At 33.2% G+C, this 21,517-nt stretch overlaps 1 protein-coding gene and 1 long non-coding RNA gene across 2 annotated transcripts; one reads left to right on the forward strand and one right to left on the reverse strand.

The window, feature by feature from the left end:
- Positions 1-11,305: 11,305 nt before the first annotated feature.
- Positions 11,306-19,711, forward strand: LOC143922331 (kelch-like protein 24). Its single transcript, XM_077445555.1, has 10 exons — positions 11,306-11,319; positions 11,854-11,961; positions 14,714-14,870; positions 14,947-15,144; positions 15,282-15,446; positions 15,730-15,906; positions 16,252-16,415; positions 16,481-16,703; positions 17,243-17,432; positions 18,890-19,711. The coding sequence occupies exons 1-10, from the start codon at positions 11,306-11,308 to the stop codon at positions 19,033-19,035; spliced, it is 1,542 nt and encodes a 513-aa protein (XP_077301681.1). The 3' UTR covers positions 19,036-19,711.
- On the reverse strand, positions 19,710-20,989 carry LOC143922655 (uncharacterized). Its single transcript, XR_013261611.1, has 3 exons — positions 20,234-20,989; positions 20,048-20,103; positions 19,710-19,968 (listed from the first exon to the last, which is right to left on the reverse strand). It is a non-coding gene; the product is annotated as an uncharacterized LOC143922655 (long non-coding RNA).
- Between the last annotated feature and the right edge of the window lie 528 nt (positions 20,990-21,517).

Raw genomic sequence — 21,517 nt, forward strand, 5'->3', positions numbered from 1 at the left:
AATGTCGGTGATTTGTCAAAGGGTTTTTTTTTCTTTCGTCGAAATAAAATTAATAATCACACATTATCCGATTAATTTTACTTCTGAGATGGATTTAATTATTTGATTTATTTCGACGAGAGAAACAATTGAAGACATTATCCGATAAATTTTACCTCTGAAATGATTTAATTAATTGATTTATTTCAACGAGAGAAACAATTGAAGACTAAAAAAAATTCGATTGATCTACCGACAACGCACCGGATTGCGACCATCGCTCGGTCACCCATACTAATACATGAGATATTCTCAGTAACTGCGCATTACGGGGAAGTAAAAATAATAATTCTTTGATTTTTTTTCGATCTTAGTGCGTATCTTCGTAAGTCAAAACATCTTCGACAAACAAAAGTCGAGGATTACCTGTGTGTGATTGTTGATGATCTAATTTTAGGTCAATCTCGAAACTTTATTTAAATTGGACATGTTCTGTTTTAACTTTCAATATTTTATTTTAATTTTAATATATTTGTGGCGGCTCGCTTATACGACATGGTCGAGTTTGGTTGCCTTCCTGCGAGTGGGGACCAACCCGGCTGGGTTCGGAGAGCCGCTACTCACTCTGTCTTCAGCTGTCATATAATAAACACGTGCATTAACATGCCAGTCGTCTCATTCGTTCATCCTCCATATATTGATTATAATTTTATTTTGATATTTGAATTTAATTTTAATGTAATAATAATAGTTTTAATTTTGATATTTAATATCAATTTTTAAATTTAATTTTTATTTCGATATTTTGTACGCTACTGGTTTTATCCTTCTGCTTAAAACTTTGGCCCAAAATCGTCGTTGGTTTGGTCCGCACGCAGCATCAGAGAGACACAACAACTCGTTACCGCGTCTCGAACACATCCAACTCACGAACACGCGTTGGATGCGTTCGTGAACGTTCGGGAACCCTTTCTCGTGGGACAAAAAACGGGAAACACAATAACGCACGAAATCAACGCGCGAAACGCACACACTCATATTTCGACTCACACACACGCATCACACATCGGTGCTCGCGGCCGCACACGATGCGAGTGAAGAGCCCGCGTAACTTTACGTTTAAAATGATCATAAAACGAAAAATGACGCCTTTTGAACTAAGCATCTTTTTAAATTCAAATTATAAAAATAAAAATATTGTTATGGGGACTGGCTAGAGTTGTGATGTATCTCATAACTAGAGGTAGGATAGTCACAGTGCTATCCATTGTTCGGCAAACCTTTAACAATGCATTTACAACCTTTGAACAATACACGGCCCCCTCAGGCTCCGGTGACTACTCATAACAAGCCACCACGTTGTTTTGAGACAGATTCATCTGGGGGGATCTGACGTGTCCAGTAGTGGAAATACGGTTGTATGTTTGAATAAATTGTAGGCGAGGGTATGGATGTTGACCGTATCTCGGCCGAACGAAACACGGCTGTGGTTTGTTGAAATAAATTGTTTTATTATAGTTTTGGGTATACAAGTGTATAAATGGTTATGTTGATGAAGCTGTTATGTTATGGAAGTTTCTCGAAGTGACTGGAATCGACTAAGCCAATTTAAGAGGTCAAGGAATTTGAGCCTTAAAGCCCTCAACATGAGGCCCCCCATCGAACAGTCTAAGAGACCCTTTCGTCGGAGAACGAGACGGTTGTTCATGAATATCGCACAAGAACAACCGCACATCACTGTTCTAATAAAAAAATCACACTGTACATAACCAAGTACAAAATAAACAACAACGCATGAACACATAAAGCGCGCATGCGTAAAGAAAAAATACCTGAAATGTGCCGTGCGAAAGCACGCACACCTCAAGTAAAAATACATGTATGTATGTATGTTTATGCGGGCTTAAGCAAGCACACACACACACACACGCACGCGCGCGCGCACACACACACACACACACACACACACACACGCACGCACACACACACATACACGCAATCACACACACACACAAACCACAAATACATACACACACCTAAACAGCAAACGCACACTCTCACACACACACATTCACTGAATAAAAAAAATAAAAATGAACTCACAAATGCTTTTGCAATCAAGTGGAGTAGTAGCATCCACGGGAACACAGCTTCCCAAAGCATTTCGCGAACTTTTCGAAAGCTCTAAACCAGTGGTTCTTAACGGGGGCGCCAGCGCCCCCTTGTGGGCGTTTTAAAGGTCTGAGGGGGCGTTTTTAAATTTTTAACATTTGGGGGGCGCTGCAGGAGTTCAAGTGGGCGTTGTGACGTGCAAAGCGATTTTATGGGCGCTCACAGACTGTGCGTTTGCCTTGCGTTTTGAGGAAACGCAATTGAGTACAGCCGTTTGCAGTTACCCCTCGTTTTTATATATACGTATATACATATATGTATATCGCTTTCATTTTTGTACCCAAATGGGTTTCCTCAAAACGCAAAGTGTCAATAGGCCTTATTGCATCATGCACTCCTCTGTCAATTCGTTGGAGATGGTCGCGTTCATTTATAAGCGTTACTGTGTGTGGTGTAGTCTGAGTTCTTGAAAATTTTTTCTTCGCAAATTGGCCTTTATTTAAAGATGACAACCAATCAGAAAAAAAATGTCGACAATATTCTATTGACTATTTAAAATTCGGTTTTGTTCCATCTCCTACAAATCAACAATTGCCAATGTGTTTAATCTGTCAACACGTATTTTCTATTGAGGCAATGAAGCCATCGCGGTTAAATGAACATTTTTTAAAGAAACATCCCGACAAGAATAATAAAGACATATTGTACTTTCAAGAACTTAAGAAAACATTTGAAAGCCGTAATACTCTCAGTAATGTTTTTAATGGTGCGTACGCACCAAGCCAACGAACAGCCCACAGGCCAACTTTTAAAACCAGTAGCGTACAAAATATCGAAATAAAAATTAAATTTAAAAATTGAAATTAAATATCTATTATTATTATATTAAAATTAAATTCAAGTATCAAAATAAAATTATAATCATTATATTAAAATTAAAATTAAATATTGAAAGTTAAAACAGAACATGCACAATTTAAATAAATTTTCGAGATTGACCTAAAATTAGATCATCAACAATCACATACAGGTAATCCTCGACTTTTGTTTGTCGAAGATGTTTTGACTTACGAAGATACGCACTAAGATCGAAAAAAAATCAAAGAATTATTATTTTTACTTCCCCGTAATGCGCAGTTACTGAGAATATATCATGTATTAGTATGGGTGATCCAACGATTTTTGCTAACCCGGGGTGTTGTCGGTCACATCAAACGGATTTTTTTATTCTTCAATTGTTTCTCTCGTCGAAATAAATCAAGTAATTAAATCATTTCAGAGGTAAAATTTATCGGATAATGTGTGATTATTAATTTTATTTCGACGAAAGAAAAAAAACCCTTTGACAAATCACCGACATCCGACACCGCGTTTTTTATGAATTGTTTTTTTTTTTATCGATCATCCCCGTGGAAATACAGTAACATCTCGTGACGACTTTAACAATATTTTTTTTCGCTCGTAATCAGAGAAATTATAATATTTCTCTGGTTTTAAATGCGGTGTCGTCGTAATTCAAAACATTGTTGTAATTCAAAACATCAACGATGATCTAATTTTAGCTCAATCTCGCTCTTTAGCTTGATTTTGATATTTAATTTCCATTTTAAAATTTAATTTTTATTTCGATATTTTGTACGCTACTGCTGGTTAAAAAGTTGGCCCAAAATCGTCGTTGGTTTAGTCCGTAAGCACCATAAGAAGATTTCAAGTCGGAACGAAAAAGGACTAATGGTATCTTATGAAATAGCACAAATTATGGCAAAATGTGGTGCACCACATACATATGGAGAAAAATTAATACTACCAGCTATACGTGTATTCATTAATAATATGATCGGACAAAACCAGCAAGAGATTCTTTCTTCAGTCCCATTGAGCAATGACACGGTTTCAAAAAGAATTGATGAGATGGCAAATGATATCACGGTTTCAAAAAGAATTGATGAGATGGCAAATGATATCGAAATTCAATTATGTGATGAACTGCAGTCTAACGAATTTTCATTACAATTGGATGAGATAATGGACTGCGTGATAATGAATCTCTACTACTTGCTTATGTACGATTTGTGAAGAATGAAGAAATTATCGAAGAAATGTTATTTTCAAAATTACTTAATACTGACACGAAAGGTTCACTCAAAATGACTGTGAAGCTAAAATAGTATTCAATCAATGTGATTATGATGTTTTTTGGGTCCGTTTTCGCCATCGATACCCTCTTCTGTGGAAAGAGGTAAAATTACCCATCGTAGTATTTCCTTCATCATATTTAGTAGAAAAGGGTTTTAGCGCAGTAACGCATATATTAAAAAAATCCCGAAATCGATTACAGATAAGCCAAAGAGGAGATTTGAGACTGTATTTAACTAAACTTGAACCTAATTTTACGAAAATAGCGCAGTCACATGAGGCTCAAGGATCTCATTAATTTTTTTGTTATTTTTTAATAAAAAATTCACATTTCCATTGAATTATTTACTTTTAAATTGAAATAACATTATAATGTATGTAATGATAATATGACATAAATGGCAATTAATACATAATATTTATAAAAATAATCATGTTTTTTATTTGTTTTTCTTATAATTTTTTATTTGTAAAGAAAATCATTGCATGAAATACATACATAGAAAATAGAGTAATTTTTTGTGGGGGGGGGGGGGGGGGCGCTGGATAATTTTACTGTGGTAAAGGGGGCGATTCTTTCAATATGGTTAAGAAACACTGCTCTAAACGATGCTATATTCATTATAAGATCCACATGATGCAGGGGGACAATGAGAGAACCCCTGACGCTGTCCAGCTCAGCTTCCATCCCAGGACAGAACCACAAAATGTGATCTGCGTCCTGCTCCGGAAAAGAACACGGACAAAATGATTCAGATACTAACCCCATAGATGCAATCTTTCCGTTAAAGTGGCCATGACCAGTCAAAAATTGACTGGTCCAAAAATTGGGCGACAGCCAATCACGCTCAAGGCGCGAAATGACCCTCGGAAATAACAAATAAGTGTGTTTACCTTTGGAAAAACAATCCCATCTAAGTTTCCAAGCCGAAATAGCACAATTTAAAATAACAGACTTCAAACCACGCCAAAATCGAGGATCATCGCACTGTGACTGATTAGGTGCACGGAAAAGAACGCCCGAGACGGAAGCATCTATCCCTCCACGAAGCTTTTCCGGAACAGCTCTAATTTGGACGATCAAGTCAAGTGGAAATGTACCCGCGAGAATCTGTAGTGATTCTGTAGACGCAGTGCGATAGGCCTGTGTAAGGGCGATCAGAGGAAAACGCTGACCACTATTTACTGTACGACGGACCGTCTTTAATTCGACACGATGGCACTTACAAATCAGGGTAACTATTTTCAACAGAATAACCATCAAAGAAATTACAAAGACGGGATTTAAAATTTATCCAAGATAAATTGGTGCCATGACGAAATGTAAGGGTAAATTAGACATAGAATCAATAGGACAGGACAATCACGGCTTAAATTGAAAGTTATGGTCAATCAGAGTCTCTCCCGAATGAACCCTCCAATATTTTATTTCACCTATACCTACACCTAAAGACAAAGTGACATCAATATATGAAGAGCCAGCAGGACGTTCAAACGTCGGGATATCATCTCTGTTGTTGTGGATATATAGATCGTTTTGACAAATAAAGTCTACAAAGGCGGTACCCCAAACGCATCTTATGATACCAAAGTGGGGAGTAAGAATTAAAAACGCCACCAATGATGATCTTTTTAGAAGTAGGGCGCAGATGACACAGAATATTATCTAATGTCTGAATTTTTTTTTATTTTTTTTTATTTAATTTACACCAAGAAGGCCTAACAGGTAAACCCAATGCGCCTTCCTGGCCAAAGACAATTATATAAACATATATGTACACCATCCATATATACACAAATACTTGGATGTAATACTTGGAACACAAAACACCGGAAATGGAACTGTTCAAACTAAATGTCAAGAACATCTTCATGCATTATCATGGAATCGTAAAAATTACATGGAGACAAACTTTTTCAAACCGATTCATTCTGTAAGTTTCATTGTTGCATAAACGTGTTGCATTTCAATTTATGTTTTTTTTATCATTAAAGCATCTGAAGACAATGTATTAATTTGACTTATTCTAGAAGTTTTATTGCAATATAAATAGTGGTAGTAATTATTAATTTAATGTATTTTTATGTAGATCATTATTTTTTGTCGAATTAAATATACTTGTTTGACAATGATTTATTTGTTATTATTGAGTCGTTAAGAACTACACAATCTCCTTTTTACTTTTTTATATAAGTATAAATTACTTTTCAATAGTTTGAAATATGGAATGTCCTAACACAATATATATGTAGGTAAAATGATAATAATTAAATGAAAAATTTTCATATCCTTAGTCTTATATTATTTTGATTATATTTAGAGAATGATTTTCTTCAACAATTATTATTTAGGAAATTCAAAGTTTTCTAAAAAAAAGAAACATGACTGAAGTTAATTTAAAACCCTTATTAAGGGATCGTAAGATACCGTACCATATACATATATCACGAGTGTTTTTATATGGGAGCCCTTCGATTTTGATCCTAGAATAATTTTGAGCCAATTCAAAACTAGTCTAGGATCTCAGTTAGGGTACTTTGAGATGGTGTACCAAATTTGGTGCTTCAAGTCAAAAACTGCGGCTGTGCATAGCAGTCATGCATATAAACCAGGGCTACTCAAACTATGGTCGCGGCCCAGTACTGGTCCGTGCACAAAGAAGTAAATAAAAAATTAAAACAATAGCTTATAATAACGTTATTTGGAAAATAAAATAATTGATCTGACTACAAATGAAGAATTAAAAAAATGTTTTGAAACCACAACTTCACTTGCGTCATTTTATATCAAATTGAAAGCAGAATTCTTCCCAGATATATAAGAATATGCACTGAAACTCTTTTACCTTTACGAGACTTGTTTCTCAACCATTAGTTTAATAAAGACAAAATATCGTAATAGTATAAATATTCATGATCCATTACGTGTGGAATTAATTGTCTTCGATAAAACCACGACATTTTCATTTTTCATCTTTGTCTAAGTACATATATGATATATAGATATTGTACTTCTTTGAATTCAGCAAAATAATTTTTACTACTTATATTTAATATTATTTTAATTTGTTTTATGAACAAATTTTCACTCATATTCATATATAAGTTTTTTATTTAAAAATATGATGCTGGTCCGTGAGAATTACTGAAAAATATATGCTGGTCCGCCAACTGAAAAAGTTTGAGTAGCACTGATATAAATCTATATACACACACACACACACACACTCATAGATATATATATATATATATATATATATATATATATATATATATATATATATATATATATATATATGTATATATATATATATATATATATATATATATATATATATATATATATATATATATGTATATATAATATATATATATATATATATATATATATATATATATATATATATATATATATATATATATATATATATATACAATATATATATTATATATATACATATTATTTATATACATATATATATATATATATATATATATATATATATATATATATATTTCATGTGTATATATATATATATATATATATATATATATATATATATATATACAGGGGAAGATAATATTCCCATTAACTTACTAATATGTGGCGGCCCCCCCCTAATTAATATCTTAGCTAGGCTTTTCAGCAAATGCATCCAGAGTCAAGCTATACCGGAAGGATGGAATAACGCAACTATCATTTTAATACACAAAAAAGGCGACAAAAGTGATATCAAGAACTACCGACCCATTAGTTTACTTTCAGCGGTCTACAAGCTCTTCACGAAGGTTATTACAGAAATGCTGAAGAATATCCTTGACGAGAACCAAACTATAGAACAGGCAGGGTTTAGGACAAATTTCAGCACAATGGACCACCTCCATGTAGTTGGTGAACTAATCGAGCGCGCCAACGAATATCAACGGCCATTGTGCCTAGGTTTCGTCGATTATGAGAAAGCCTTCGATACAGTTAGCCATAATGCAGTACTTAACGCTCTACAAACACAGGGAGTGCCGGAACCCTATGTGGGACTGTTAGCTGCAATATATAAGAATGCCACAGCTTCGGTTAAATTTTTTTAGATCAGTGGTTCTCAGGCGAAATTTTACCGTGGCCGCACATGTGATAATAGTGGTCCCATAAAAATGTCTGGTGGCCGCACCAAATTTAATCAAATAAATTAAAGTTACAAAAAAAGTGGATCAATTTATTCATAAAATAAAAGAAATTTTAACATTTTGGTATCTATTTATTTAATAATAATGCAAATGGAAATTGCTCAATACTCCTTTCTTCCAATGCAAGCCGCATTGCTGCTTCTAAGTTTGCGTCTGTCAGCTGGTTTCTAAATTTGTTTTTAATAAAGTGCATTACACTGAATGATCTTTCGCAATATACGGTAGTGGGAAAAATAGACAATATTAATGAAGCAATTACTGCCAAATCTTTATATTGGTTTGTTTCATTGTCAACGTATATTTCCGAACAAATTTTTTTAACTGAAATATTATCAAAATGGTTATTAAGTACTTGATCATGACTAATTTCTAATAATGCACATTTTACGTTAGCCCAGTTAATTAATCTCAATACTGAAAATGATTTTAATCTATTTTGTAGTACTATGAAATTTTCATTTGTCATCATAATAAAAGGTAAGATACAAAAGAAACAGTTTTAAAAAAATTCAATTCTTCGAACCTTTTATCAAGTTCCAGATTCAGAGATTTTAGACACTCTATTATTTTAAGTTTTAATTTTAATTTTGAAGTTGTTTCTGTCAATCTTATCTATGAAATCTCACTAACGGAAGATAAAATTGTCATTTTCAACTTCTGTCACAAGGCTTTTCGCTATAATTTTAGTTTGTCAATGATGAGTATGGTTTCTATAATATTATTGTTAAGTTACTTTTTTGTGGTTTTTAAAATATATTTAATTTTTTTTCAATATTAGTATTATTTACTATTAAGTCGCTGGTGGCCGCAGTAAAATCCACTAGTGGCCGCACTTGAGAACCACTGCTCTAGATCATAGGTTCCCAAACTTTTTTTCCCCGTGGACCCCTAGCCCAGTATTTTATCCTTCGTGGACCCCCTCCCCCAGGATGCCTAATAGTGAAATTTTCTAATTTTTTTAAATACAAATATGAACACACTGTGATAGGTTTTTTTACTTTATCTATGTACGTAGTAACAATAGATGAAGTTTTGTGATCATGCGAAAATTCGAACTCGAGATTTTGACTGATTCGAACTCAGAATCGATCACTGATCATATTTTCATGATCTAGAAAAAATGTGTGTGTGTGTGTGTGTGTGTCTGTGTGTCTGTGTGTGTGTCTGTGTGTGTGTCTGCGTGGGTGTGTATTTTGGGGATATTTTTAACACCGTTAGTCCTATCGAACTGAAACTTAGTATCGGTTACTGAAATTTTTATCGACACGACGTAAATTTTTTTCAAACTTTTAAGTTGACCGGAAATGGTACCTCGCCTTATAGGTGTCCTCTTTTTTTAAGTTTTTGAATTCAATTATCTCCCAAACCACTAATTGAATCGGACTGAATTTTTTTTAAATATAATACAAATAATAATTTTTATAACCTCATATTTTTTAAATATTTCTATCTGAACCGGAAGCAGGACTTTTACTCTAGAGAATTGAAGTTTTTTATGTTTTTTTCAGAAACCTTTTGGTTTATTGAACTGAAATTTCATATCTAGAAGTTAAAGTTTAATACCAAGTTAATTAAAAAATTTAGTTAGCATCCGTCAACCGGAAGTAGCAGTTTACTCTTGTTCGATTTTTCTTCCACTATTTTTTTCGACCCCTTAAACATGTGTGTTCGTCACAAAAAAATTCAAGTATAATTCTTGTAGCAATTTGATGAAAATGAAAAAAAAAATTAAATTTTATAAACCGGAAGTGGGATTTTTTTCCTCGTAGAAAGGTCAAAAATGTTGTGCCCACTACTCTGTCCGCACCCCTGAACGTATTAAGCTGAAAATTTATATTTCTATCCTTTATGTACTAACTTAGAGCTGGTAGGGTTTTGGTCAGAATTTGTAAACCGGAAGTAGTATTTTTTTTTATAACAATATTTCATTATTTTATTTTGACCTTTAAAATTATTTTTATTTTCTTGATATTTAATGAGTATAATACTGATAGTGATTTTTAGTAATAAAAAAAATTTGAACAAAATCTGACAACCGGAAGTAGATCTTTTGTTTTGTGCAAGTTTCCATACATTTGCGCTCAATTTGTATCGCTATCATAGTCATCAGTTCAATATCGAATTTTGTTTTGTAACCTTCTTATATTCATCAAATACATAGATAAAGTCATGGGTTGGTCACACCCGAATTTTTTGTATAGTAGACAATTGTAAAAAAAAATATGTATATTTTTTACTCTTATCTTTATTGAATTTTTTTTAATGAAAATGAACAAATCAAAACACAATAAAATTCTTACATAAAATAATAAATTCTGTTAATGAGAGGGATGAACCTGATGCTCCGATATCAATTGGTCAATATTTGGCTTCAAATTCGTAAGGTACAGTCGTAAATCTCCACGTTCAGTGATTTGCAACCGATTTCTTTTTTTCGTAAGATAATTGGTAACAGCACCAAAACCTCTTTCCACGAGGTATGAAGAAGGAAATGCTATCAAAAACTTTCTTGAGAAAGCCCACAATACAGGATAAAAAACAGGGATATCTTTCTGCAGCCAGAACTGCTGGTAATCCTTTCTAAACTGTACCTCACGTTCTTCGTTTGTACTTAATCCAATCAATTCTTCTTGTACTGTGTATTTAAACCCGCATTATTTTGATTAATTTTGATTCCATTGATTCCGGTCCGTGGACCCCCATTTACATCTCGTGGAACCCCATTTTTTTTTCTTCCTGTCAGTCCTCACCGACCCCCGGAGGTCCCTACGGACCATTTTGGGAACCTCTGCTCTAGATCTAATAATTCAGGGCAAGTCGGTGGTGAGGTGATTTGGTGACCAACAAGACAAGACCTTTAATAATACAATGTATAGTTATGTATATGTTGAACCAGATGTACAACAAGAGGTACAATCTTTCTCTGTCAAAAAGGCGCTTATTTAAAAAAGAAACAGCATATAGAATACATATTAGTAGACACCGTTAGTATTAGTACCGTGTAACAAAAATTAAAAAAGAGTAAAAAAAATTATAAAAATTTAAACAGAACCAAATTTATAATTATATGTAGTAGATACATACATATATTATGTACATATGGGCTTTTAAAAGTTTACATCATCATCTGAATTTTTGGATCCAATTATGTATCTCCTAAACCACTCAACGGATTAGTTTGAAACTTTTTTTACATGTACATATGTACATATACCTATGTATAGACTTGCCATACGTCCCGTATTTCACTACTCGGTCCCGTATTTGTCCCGTTTTCTCCCTAAACTCTGCGTGAGAGAATCGGCGCAGTGAGGATCTAAATCTAAATATTCCCATGAATAAGCTTATCGCTTTTTGTGGAGATAATACGAACACTAACTTCGGAGGTCTAAACCGAGCTGGAGGAAATTATGTGTTTTTTAAACTGAATTCTTAATCGGAAAGTTATATTGAAGGCATAGGATGTCCAGCACACGTTTTTCATAACACTCTATCAATAGCCGCTGATGTTTTGACTGTCGATGTTGAATCAATAGTCGTCAAGAAATTCAAGTACTGAAAAACTCAAAGGCTTTTGTGAATATGTTGGTGTTGCCTACCAAAACTTATTATCCTACGTTGGGACTAGGTGGTTATCACTTTTACCTACAATTGAAAGAATATTGAATCTGTGGTAGCCATTAAAATATTTTTTTGCTAATGAAGACAGACCAAAAGCCCTTAAAGATTTTTTTGATGATCCAATTAGTGAAGCCTATTTTTGCTTCTTGAATTCACAGCTCAATACATTTGAATCTCAAATTAAAAAAATAGAAAAATCAAACATCACAGTCCTGGAAGTAAAGTCTTTATTAGAAGAGACAAAACGACATATGAGCAAGATAAAAAAATCTTGAATCTCTTAAAGCTTGATTCTGAAAACAATGCCAAAGTGGAAACTTTCGAAAAACAGACTGTCGATTTCTTTAACACTGCTGTGAAATACATTGATAAGTGGTCCCAATCATTCAAAAAAATTAATGCTTTCGATTGGATGACTCTCAAGCAAGTTCCTTAATGGAGGGAAATAGAACGAACCGTTTAATATTTGCAAGTAAGGAACATCGATGTTGGAAACAATGAGCTTCTTTTCAACCAGTTCGTATATTTAAAAGATTATTTAAATAAAAATAATACCAACGAAAACTGGGAGACAACGCTGAAATTGAGTATGGAAGAGAAATGGCTGAAGTTTTTTAGAGATACCAAGCATATTGAACAGAAGTCATGTTTAATAAAACTATGTGAATATTTGCCATTCCAGCCCACAATGCCAATGTGGAGAGAATATTTTCGGATGAAAGAAATGAGCTGGCAGTTGAGACATTTTCATTATTATGAAAGTTATAATAATTAAAAATCCGTTGCTACTGACGGTGCTACGGCAACGACACCGAGGCTTTCTGGCATGCTTAAAACAAGCTATACTGAATGTATTATTTGTTCATTGTGATCTTATTGAACGCTTATATAGCTCACTAGATTATGTCATTAGAGCAGTAAATAAAATCAAAAGGAATGCCATAAATGAGAGATTATTTTTCACAAACTCAGATGTATCTATACCAGTACAGGGGCAATTTATTGAAATATCCAAAAATGAGGAACTAAAACCAGTGTTTGAACGAGGATCCCACAAATTCTTATTACAAAAACACTGTACATACTAGGATACAGAAATCTGCTCATAAAAATGACATATATATGTAAATTTACATAGCTTAAATGCCAAATTTAACAAAACCAATTTGAAGCTGTAAGGTGATCAATGAAACTCAATAAAAGCTATAAGTAAAATATAATATCTGCGTTTGTTGGCAAAATTTTTCTATACAAACACTTTTGTATAGAAGAATGTTCTCCGTCTTCAAATCTTATAAAATTGCGAAAACGAGATGCTTCTTCCTATTTAGTATAACGTGGATTTGGAGCAGTTATGAACCTCATCACTCATGAAATGCCAATTTTGTTGACCAGTACTTTTAACAATATTTTAATGCCCCCACCCCCCCCCCGTTGACTATTATCTGGATCCGTTAATGCCTTTGGAATTGAAGGAGCTCGTGTGAAAAGGAACGTTGTGTGTGTTCCTACATATGTATGTATGTACATACATTGTATGAGTTGAAAAGCGTTGGGTCGAGATTGGAGCTTTATCAACAGTCAACAATAAAGCTTATTGTTTCAAAGGTATTCGATAATAAAATTGATAAAACTTTAAGTTGATATTTAGCACGGCAAATATACTCATATGTAAATAAGGTGTTGAATTTCTGCGAGCGATGGTCTGGGTGACGTCAAAAATGTGCAATTTTTTAATTCGCAACTAAAACTGCACACGCTGCAGACGCCATACATTATCATCTTACAATTCTTTACAAATAAAATGATTCATTTTGCTTAGTCGAAGATTACTCGTGCTTGAGGTGAGTTGTGTGCTCTTGCATATATTTTATAACGTTTATATTGTAGACCAGTATTCTTCAGAATACGTCAAAATTCAAGTCCATAATATAAAATGATAAATCGATAAAAAGTAATACAGAATTTCATGTTTTCTTATATTTTTTTTACGTGTTTCTTAAAAAAGCTCGAAAATTGTTTGTAAACGCTCCCATTTCAAGCTTTTAACAAATCATTTCGGTAAAACGTTTAAGCCACTTTAAATTTTATATTCGCTATATTTTTATAAACGCTCCTTATACTACTAAAATACGTGTATTATATGTAAATATCGTTTCATTTCACGGAATGGTGAATTATTCGATGAGAGATACATACATAGTTTTTCGGAGGGATCGTTGCAGCAGAGGCGGGGGAGTTCTTCTGGTTCTACGAGCTGTTAGTGTTCAATCTGTTTGCCTTTTTGATCAGCTCAATACCATCGGTGAACATGTTTGGGTTGATATTCGCCTAAATAATTTTTCTCTTTTAATATGCGTTTTATATTTTCCTCCCAGTGAATCACCTCATATAATTAGTTAATTTTTTTCAAACTTGCAAAAGATCTTAAGTTTTTTGGCTGGCGGGAGGGTTAATTCTAGGAGTTTGAGTAATGAATTAATTTTTATTCCCGAATTATTAAATATGTATTTGTGTATATATTTGCAAATGTGTGTACGTGTATGTATATTTTTGTGTATATGTAATTATTATTGGCCAGGAAGGCCCATGGGGTTTACCTGCTAGGCCTTCCTGGTATAAATATATAAATAAATAAATAAATTTCGATAATCGTTGATAAATGATTTTGTTTTTCGGTAAGTGGATGCACACTTCACGAAATTAACTGTTGCATATTGGACATCGACGAGATTCGCCTGAACCAAGCTATGGATCTATCGAATATTATGGGGATGTTGACACCTTTAGAAAGTTTAGAGCAAAAAGCGATGGATTTTATTATTGATAATTTTGGGATTGTGAGTAGTGTCGATTGTAAAAAATAGTATTATTTCTTAATTAACAATAAATAATTTATATTTACACATATTTCAGTTGTACAAAACGCCAGAGTTCTGTCGTTTACCGGATTCTCTCGTATTGAAAATTTTGAGATCAGATCGATTAAATGTGTCTTCCGAAGAAGAAGTCTTCCATGCTGTGAGACTTTGGATCACTTTTGACAAAAAGAATCGTAAAGAAAAATTATTAGATATGCTAAGATCAGTGAGGCTAAAATTGTTGTCCATGGAGGTAAATAATTTTGTGTTTCCCTATCACTGACGTATTTTTCTATCACTCGATAATAATGTTATATACATTTATAATATTATTATTACATGATTTTTATTATTATACAACATATATAGTATATTCATTTTTATTTTCAGTTTTTCCTCCTTGAAGTTGTGGAATTATGCGATCCATTCGAAGGATGTATGATCAACCTCAATCAAGCTGTTTATGAAATGATGATACCCAATCATCTCAGCAAACCCAAATATCGCATGGGGAGAGCAAAACTGGCAGTCATTGGTGACTCTGAATTCACAGACGTGAGTATGGTGTATAAATGCTATACCCTATTTGACTTACCATCAGCAATTGGAAAACTCTAGACTTCATCTTCTAAACTCTAGAAGATTCATACTACATATATATATATATATATATATATATATATATATATATATATATATATATATATATATATATATATAAATATATATAAATTTTGGGTAACATTTTGCTGATGAATAAGAATCGTATATTTTCCTTCTGACTGCCAAGTTAACTGAAATGAGTATAAATTTAAATTGAATATGTACATGTTTTTAGGCGTCCAGTACTATCGATATCTACGATGGAGTCAGAAATACGTGGACCCAATCAAAAAACCTAAATATCGACCGTGCGAGGTTCGGTTCAGTCGTTGTTAACGATTGGATATTAATCATCGGTGGATGCAGACCGATAAGAATATTTGAAGCGATAATCGGGGTACCTCTTAGCGAAGTATGATTCAATTTATTTTTAAACGTGTTGTAAATTGGACCCTAATAACTAATGTGCAAATTAGTAATTACCAAATTACTGATGTGATGTAGTTCACCAATATTTTGATCTACATGTAACAAATTTTTAGATAGGTATAATTAATTACGTTACATCTAGTTGACTAGCTATAAGTTAGAGTTTGATATCCTATAACAAAATCCAAGTGGCGGACTACTATTCACATGTAGATCAAATCAATTATTTATTTTATAAACTAATATTGTAGAAATATATAACTACATAATATAGATAGAAATACATATTTATAGTATAATCGAAATAATTTATCTTTATCGTTTGTAGGTAATATATATAGATTTAAAGGATGGCCAGATTCACGAATTGAAATCATTAAATGGACCACGATTCAACTTTCAAGTGGCAACAATTTCAGACAATTCATCTACTGACGTGTACGTCATCGGGGGTTTTAGTGATTATAAAACTGCATTGACGACAGTGGAGAGGTAAAATCTAAAACTTTAACTGTTATAAAATAGTAATCCCTATCTAAAATCAAATCTCTGAACAGGTGGAACAGCGAGAAGCAGATCTGGAAAAAAAATATCGCTCATATGCTCACGATAAGTATTCATCCCGGTGTATCCGTCATCAACGATAATATATATCTGACAGGTGGCTTAAGAACTATCAACTTAAAGATTTATTGCACCGACCTAGTACAAATGTACTCACCAAAAAACAATAAATGGATATATTGCACGCCCATGATCCAGAAAAGAGCAAATCACTCGGTAAATGGAAACTAGAATTTAAGCTTGTTTCGCTGTCAGTTTATGGTTTTTGGCGATTTCGAATTCCATAAGTCGTACTTAGTTGATAGATATTAAATTAAATTGAAGACTCCCAATCAGCTGCTTGGTTTGAAAGTCCTATAGACTAGTAAAATTTGAATCATTCATGGAAATGTTAATATAAGGCATAAGTGGTATTTCGTTGATAAATATTAAATTAAATTGAAGACCTCCAATCAGCCAGTTGGGTAGAAAGACATTTCAGACATATAGTCCCTATAATATCAGATGATAGTGACCATATAAATTACTTGAATCATTCATGGAGTTGTGAATATAAGGCCAGATTCTGATTATATTCTCATCAAATGTCTTAAACTGACAGTAAACACAGTCAGCATATACATACATACATATATATATATATATATATATATATATATATATATATATATATATATATATATATATATATATATATATATATATATATATATATATATATATATTCATCAATACTTATAATTTATCGTTTTTAGAGCGTGACAATCAATGGGAAGTTATACGTCGGCGGTGGCTTTTGCAGCATCATCGGTAATCGAATACGTCATCTCCTAAGTATGGAATCATTCGATCCTGTAGCCAACGTGTGGACTAAGTTTTCTGATTTGCCGAGTGCGAGATCAGGAGCCGCACTTATTTTCTCTCAAAACAAACTGTTTCTCATAGGTGAGATTTTGTATATTACTTACAGCAAATTTTTTCATAAAGGTTTTTAGAGTAGTCATAAATGATCCTTTTATCATGTGTTTCTTCTATACCATAAAATATCTAGATATTTCTGGATACTTTTTTTTATAAATAATACTCGACTCATCATTCCTTTTGTGGGCAATAAATGAATAAATGAACATTCAAATTCCAGTATCGCACTGAGCTCCAAAAACACTTCTAATCAACTTGAATTAATCTTTTCTAAACAATACTTCAATAATATTATAATAATTCAAAAACATCCAATAAAAAATACAAATGCAAAAATTGCAAATAAAAATATAAAATATAAAACATGGTTACAAACATTTTTCCACACATCTTTAAATATGCAATTTTTTCAACCACAAGTTCTTTTACACTGTTCATTGTCATCTCTATGTTTCTCCAAGCCACACATCCCTTAATTACTTCCCATATCTTTTCAATTGGATTGAGTTCCAGCTGAAATGGGGGTGACCTTAGAGTCTATAACATACTTTTTCTGTCGACATTTATGCTCCAATACTAATTTATAAAGCTCTGCGGGTCAAAATAAATATTTTTTTATGTCAACCACTGCTTTATAATATCTTTTTAGGAATCTAGGGTCAAAAATAAGATCCATTATCTATCACCCACAACAGAATTCGGTTCCAAATTTGGAATCAACTTTTCGGTTATCCATTTCTTATAATTGTCGAAGTTCATTTCATGGTGATAATCTCCGGTTCTTTGATGGCAGGCATTTGGAACAAAGCCTCGTTCTGTACCGGCGTGTACAATCAATAAATCCTGCTCCTTTGGATGCCGGATTTACATATAATGCCACTTTCCGAAGAATCTCTCCACGTCATTGACTTGTGTTGTGTGTTGAATGTATATACATATGTTTCATCGGTATACACGATTGGTCTACCTTCTGCTCTAAATCGAGCTATTGATCTTAAAAATGTGATTCTTTTATATACAATGCACATTTTCTCTTGTAACAATTTTCTGTCATCGGACATTTTTTTTCTGTCTGGACTGTGAAGAGTAGTGCGCTTGCCCGTAAACCCTATGGATTGTTTCATTTTTTCCAATATCCCAGAACGCATTTATTATTTATAATTTCGAGAAAATCTCGGGAACTTTGTAACCACCGTCACTGTCAAGCCACGCGTCTACCAAGAAGCAAAAAAGGCGTGGATTCGTATCGGCAGACTAACGATATCTGTACACCCGGGCACGCACACTGTCTCAATTTTCTTCTCTCGTTGAACGAACTCTACATGTGGCCATTTTCAACACTACAGATATGAATTCCAGAGAATGAAATTAAATCGACAACTCTTATTTTACGTTTTTATTCATAATTACTCAAAAGTGCTATACTTTCTACCTTATACTATCTCTTTCTTCAATTTTTAATTTAATCTTAATTGTTTTAGGGGGAACAGTTGCACAAAAATCTTTAGACGATGTCTGTGAGTATGATCCGAGATGTGAAGAATGGATAGCCCGTAAAAGTCTCAGCATTCCAAGGACCGGAGTGCAAGCATTAATATTGCCATACGACGTTATAGATTTTCAATAATATTTTTGTAACAAGTATACAATACAGTAAGAAACTTAGAATATGCTATCCAAGTCTATAAGCTAATTGCCCTTCACATTTTAAATCTAAGTTCTGAGTGTATTAGTATTATAACATTAAAGCGTTTGGATAATTTTAATAAAATAAAGAATGTATGACCGAAAAATGTAGAAAGTAATAATGCGATTTTTGAACGTAAGCGGTGAGGACGGATGAGTATTATGAATGTATTACGTAATATTATGCTAAGCATATTTAACATAACAGAATACATATTTTGTTTCTAACATTCCAAAGTAAGGCCCATCCAAGATAAGACCCTCCCAAGAAATTTTTCTGTAGAATGATTGGTCCATCTTCTTTTAAATAAACATAGCTTAAGATTTTTGATCTACGGGACTACTGATGCCACCGTAAAATTTAACATACATTTATGATTCCATATTTACCATTAAGTTTTTAGTCATAATTTTTCATATTGATATGATTCAATGACATCTTCACTCTTATTATATTGATGTTGTTATTCTTATTTAATATTTGCTTGCTATTGTATTCAAGTGAGTGTTACATGCAATTAGCAATTTAAAAAATTAAGACTTTATAGGTAAGACCTATACAAGGTGATGTTATCTTGTAAAATCTTTAAACTATCGAAATAAAAATACTTTTCTTGAATTAATGAGTTTTATTTAAAATTTGATTATAACAAGATATGTATCTCTACTGCGGTGACTAGCTACATTTAGGATGTTCATAATAAAGCTGACCGGAAAAGTCTTTATTAGGCCGTATCGAAAGACACGAATTTTGGATTTTCATTGATGGAACTGGTGGAAAACGTGCGTCAAGAAAACGTAAAATCAAAATTTTCATCGTTTATCTCAACAAAAATTTTGATAAAGTCGGTAGATACATATTGTAGCTGTCGACCTGAAATCAATCCACATGATTGTAAATTACATTAATTATATGATTTATAATATTGTAAATAGATATGAAATGGGCTTACTGTTCGGTTGGTCTGGATGTAGCAACATTTGCAAGAGGCCAACAACAGACTCTAATCTGATCGTCCAATTGGCCAGACATCGGGAGGATCGCCAATCCACATAAAAGTAAAGTGTTATATGTATAAATATAAAGTGCTTCGTATATAGCCATATATAAATGTACATAATAAAGCGGATTGACTTACGATTCGGCCACTCACTAGAAGTGCGGCGAAATTTCCAGAGACCGAGTTGATAAGATCGTGTGGCGAAGTTTCAGTGTGCGAATTCGTCAATTCTGTCGTGTAAACCTAGAATACATATTTTCTGTCTAGATGTATTTACTATGATGGCAACCTGATGGTGTGTTTTACTCATCGCGTTTTCTTTTGGACTCTTTGCATACAAGTGTCGAAGGAATTTCCATGGCAAGAAAGAAGATGAAGACATCTTATGCAATTATTATTATTAAAATACTAATTCACTTTCACTCCACCACGAGCCTATAAACGTCAAACGTAAACTGTCACTTTGACATTTCTGCACAGATATACTAGTAATATCCACAAATCCGACCATTATTTTCTCACTATATTTTTATTTTGCCATTATAAATAGACAATCAAAATTGTTTGCATTGATTTGATAATTTTTAGTACGGATATTTGTTTAATTGAAATTGTGGTGGCTCTACGATATGGTCGAGGGTAATTGGATTATTAGTTACATTGCGATGGTCACAAAGACAATTTTTGCTATGAAACCGCGAATGTGGAATATTTGGCACTCGAGTTTTCGTTAGTATGATGGACTTTTCGGCTGCCAGATGTTCCGTAATAGAGATTTAAGTGACTTTTGGGGGAGCGCTTTGTGACCAATGATCACCCAACCATGGTGGAGTTTCGGTCACCATCCTGCGAGTTGGGACTAACTCGGCCATGTTGGTTCGTTGCTCCTTTACTTTCGATAAATGCCGAGTTTACAGACGAGGTGGACCTTCTCGGCTCACTTGCCGCTGGTAGTGGACCCGCTGGCCACTGTCATTGGCTGCTGTGTGAGAGTACTCGAGTATTGCCGTGCCGTGATTAAAACGGTGCGCAATTATTATACGTACCTATACAGTTTATTAACAACAAGACATTTACCGATATACTTATTACGTTTAAAATTATCATAAAACGAAAAATGACGCCTTTTGAACTAAGCATCTTTTTAAATTCAAATTATAAAAATAAAAATATTGTTATGGGGACTGGCTAGAGTTGTGTTGTATCTCATAACCAGCCACCATGTTGTTTTGAGACAGATTCGTCTCAAAAAAAAAGTAAAAAGGAGATTGTGTAGTTCTTAACGACTCAATAATAACAAATAAATCATAGTCAAAAAAGTATATTTAATTCGACAAAAATAATGATCTACATAAGTGGCTGGAATCGACTAAGCCCTCAACATGAGGCCACCACCCCCCCCACCCCAACGAATACAGTCTA

This window comes from Arctopsyche grandis, chromosome 2 (assembly GCF_051622035.1).
Source record: "Arctopsyche grandis isolate Sample6627 chromosome 2, ASM5162203v2, whole genome shotgun sequence".
Lineage (NCBI taxonomy): Eukaryota > Metazoa > Arthropoda > Insecta > Trichoptera > Hydropsychidae > Arctopsyche > Arctopsyche grandis.

What these genes read in the sequence shown, in the direction of transcription:
- LOC143922331 (XM_077445555.1), top strand. An exon ending in TAAAATTGTTGTCCATGGAG is followed by an intron (nt 15,145 to 15,281) that starts GTAAATAATTTT and finishes TTTTATTTTCAG; the next exon opens with TTTTTCCTCCTTGAAGTTGT. An exon ending in AGAAAAGAGCAAATCACTCG is followed by an intron (nt 16,704 to 17,242) that starts GTAAATGGAAAC and finishes TATCGTTTTTAG; the next exon opens with AGCGTGACAATCAATGGGAA.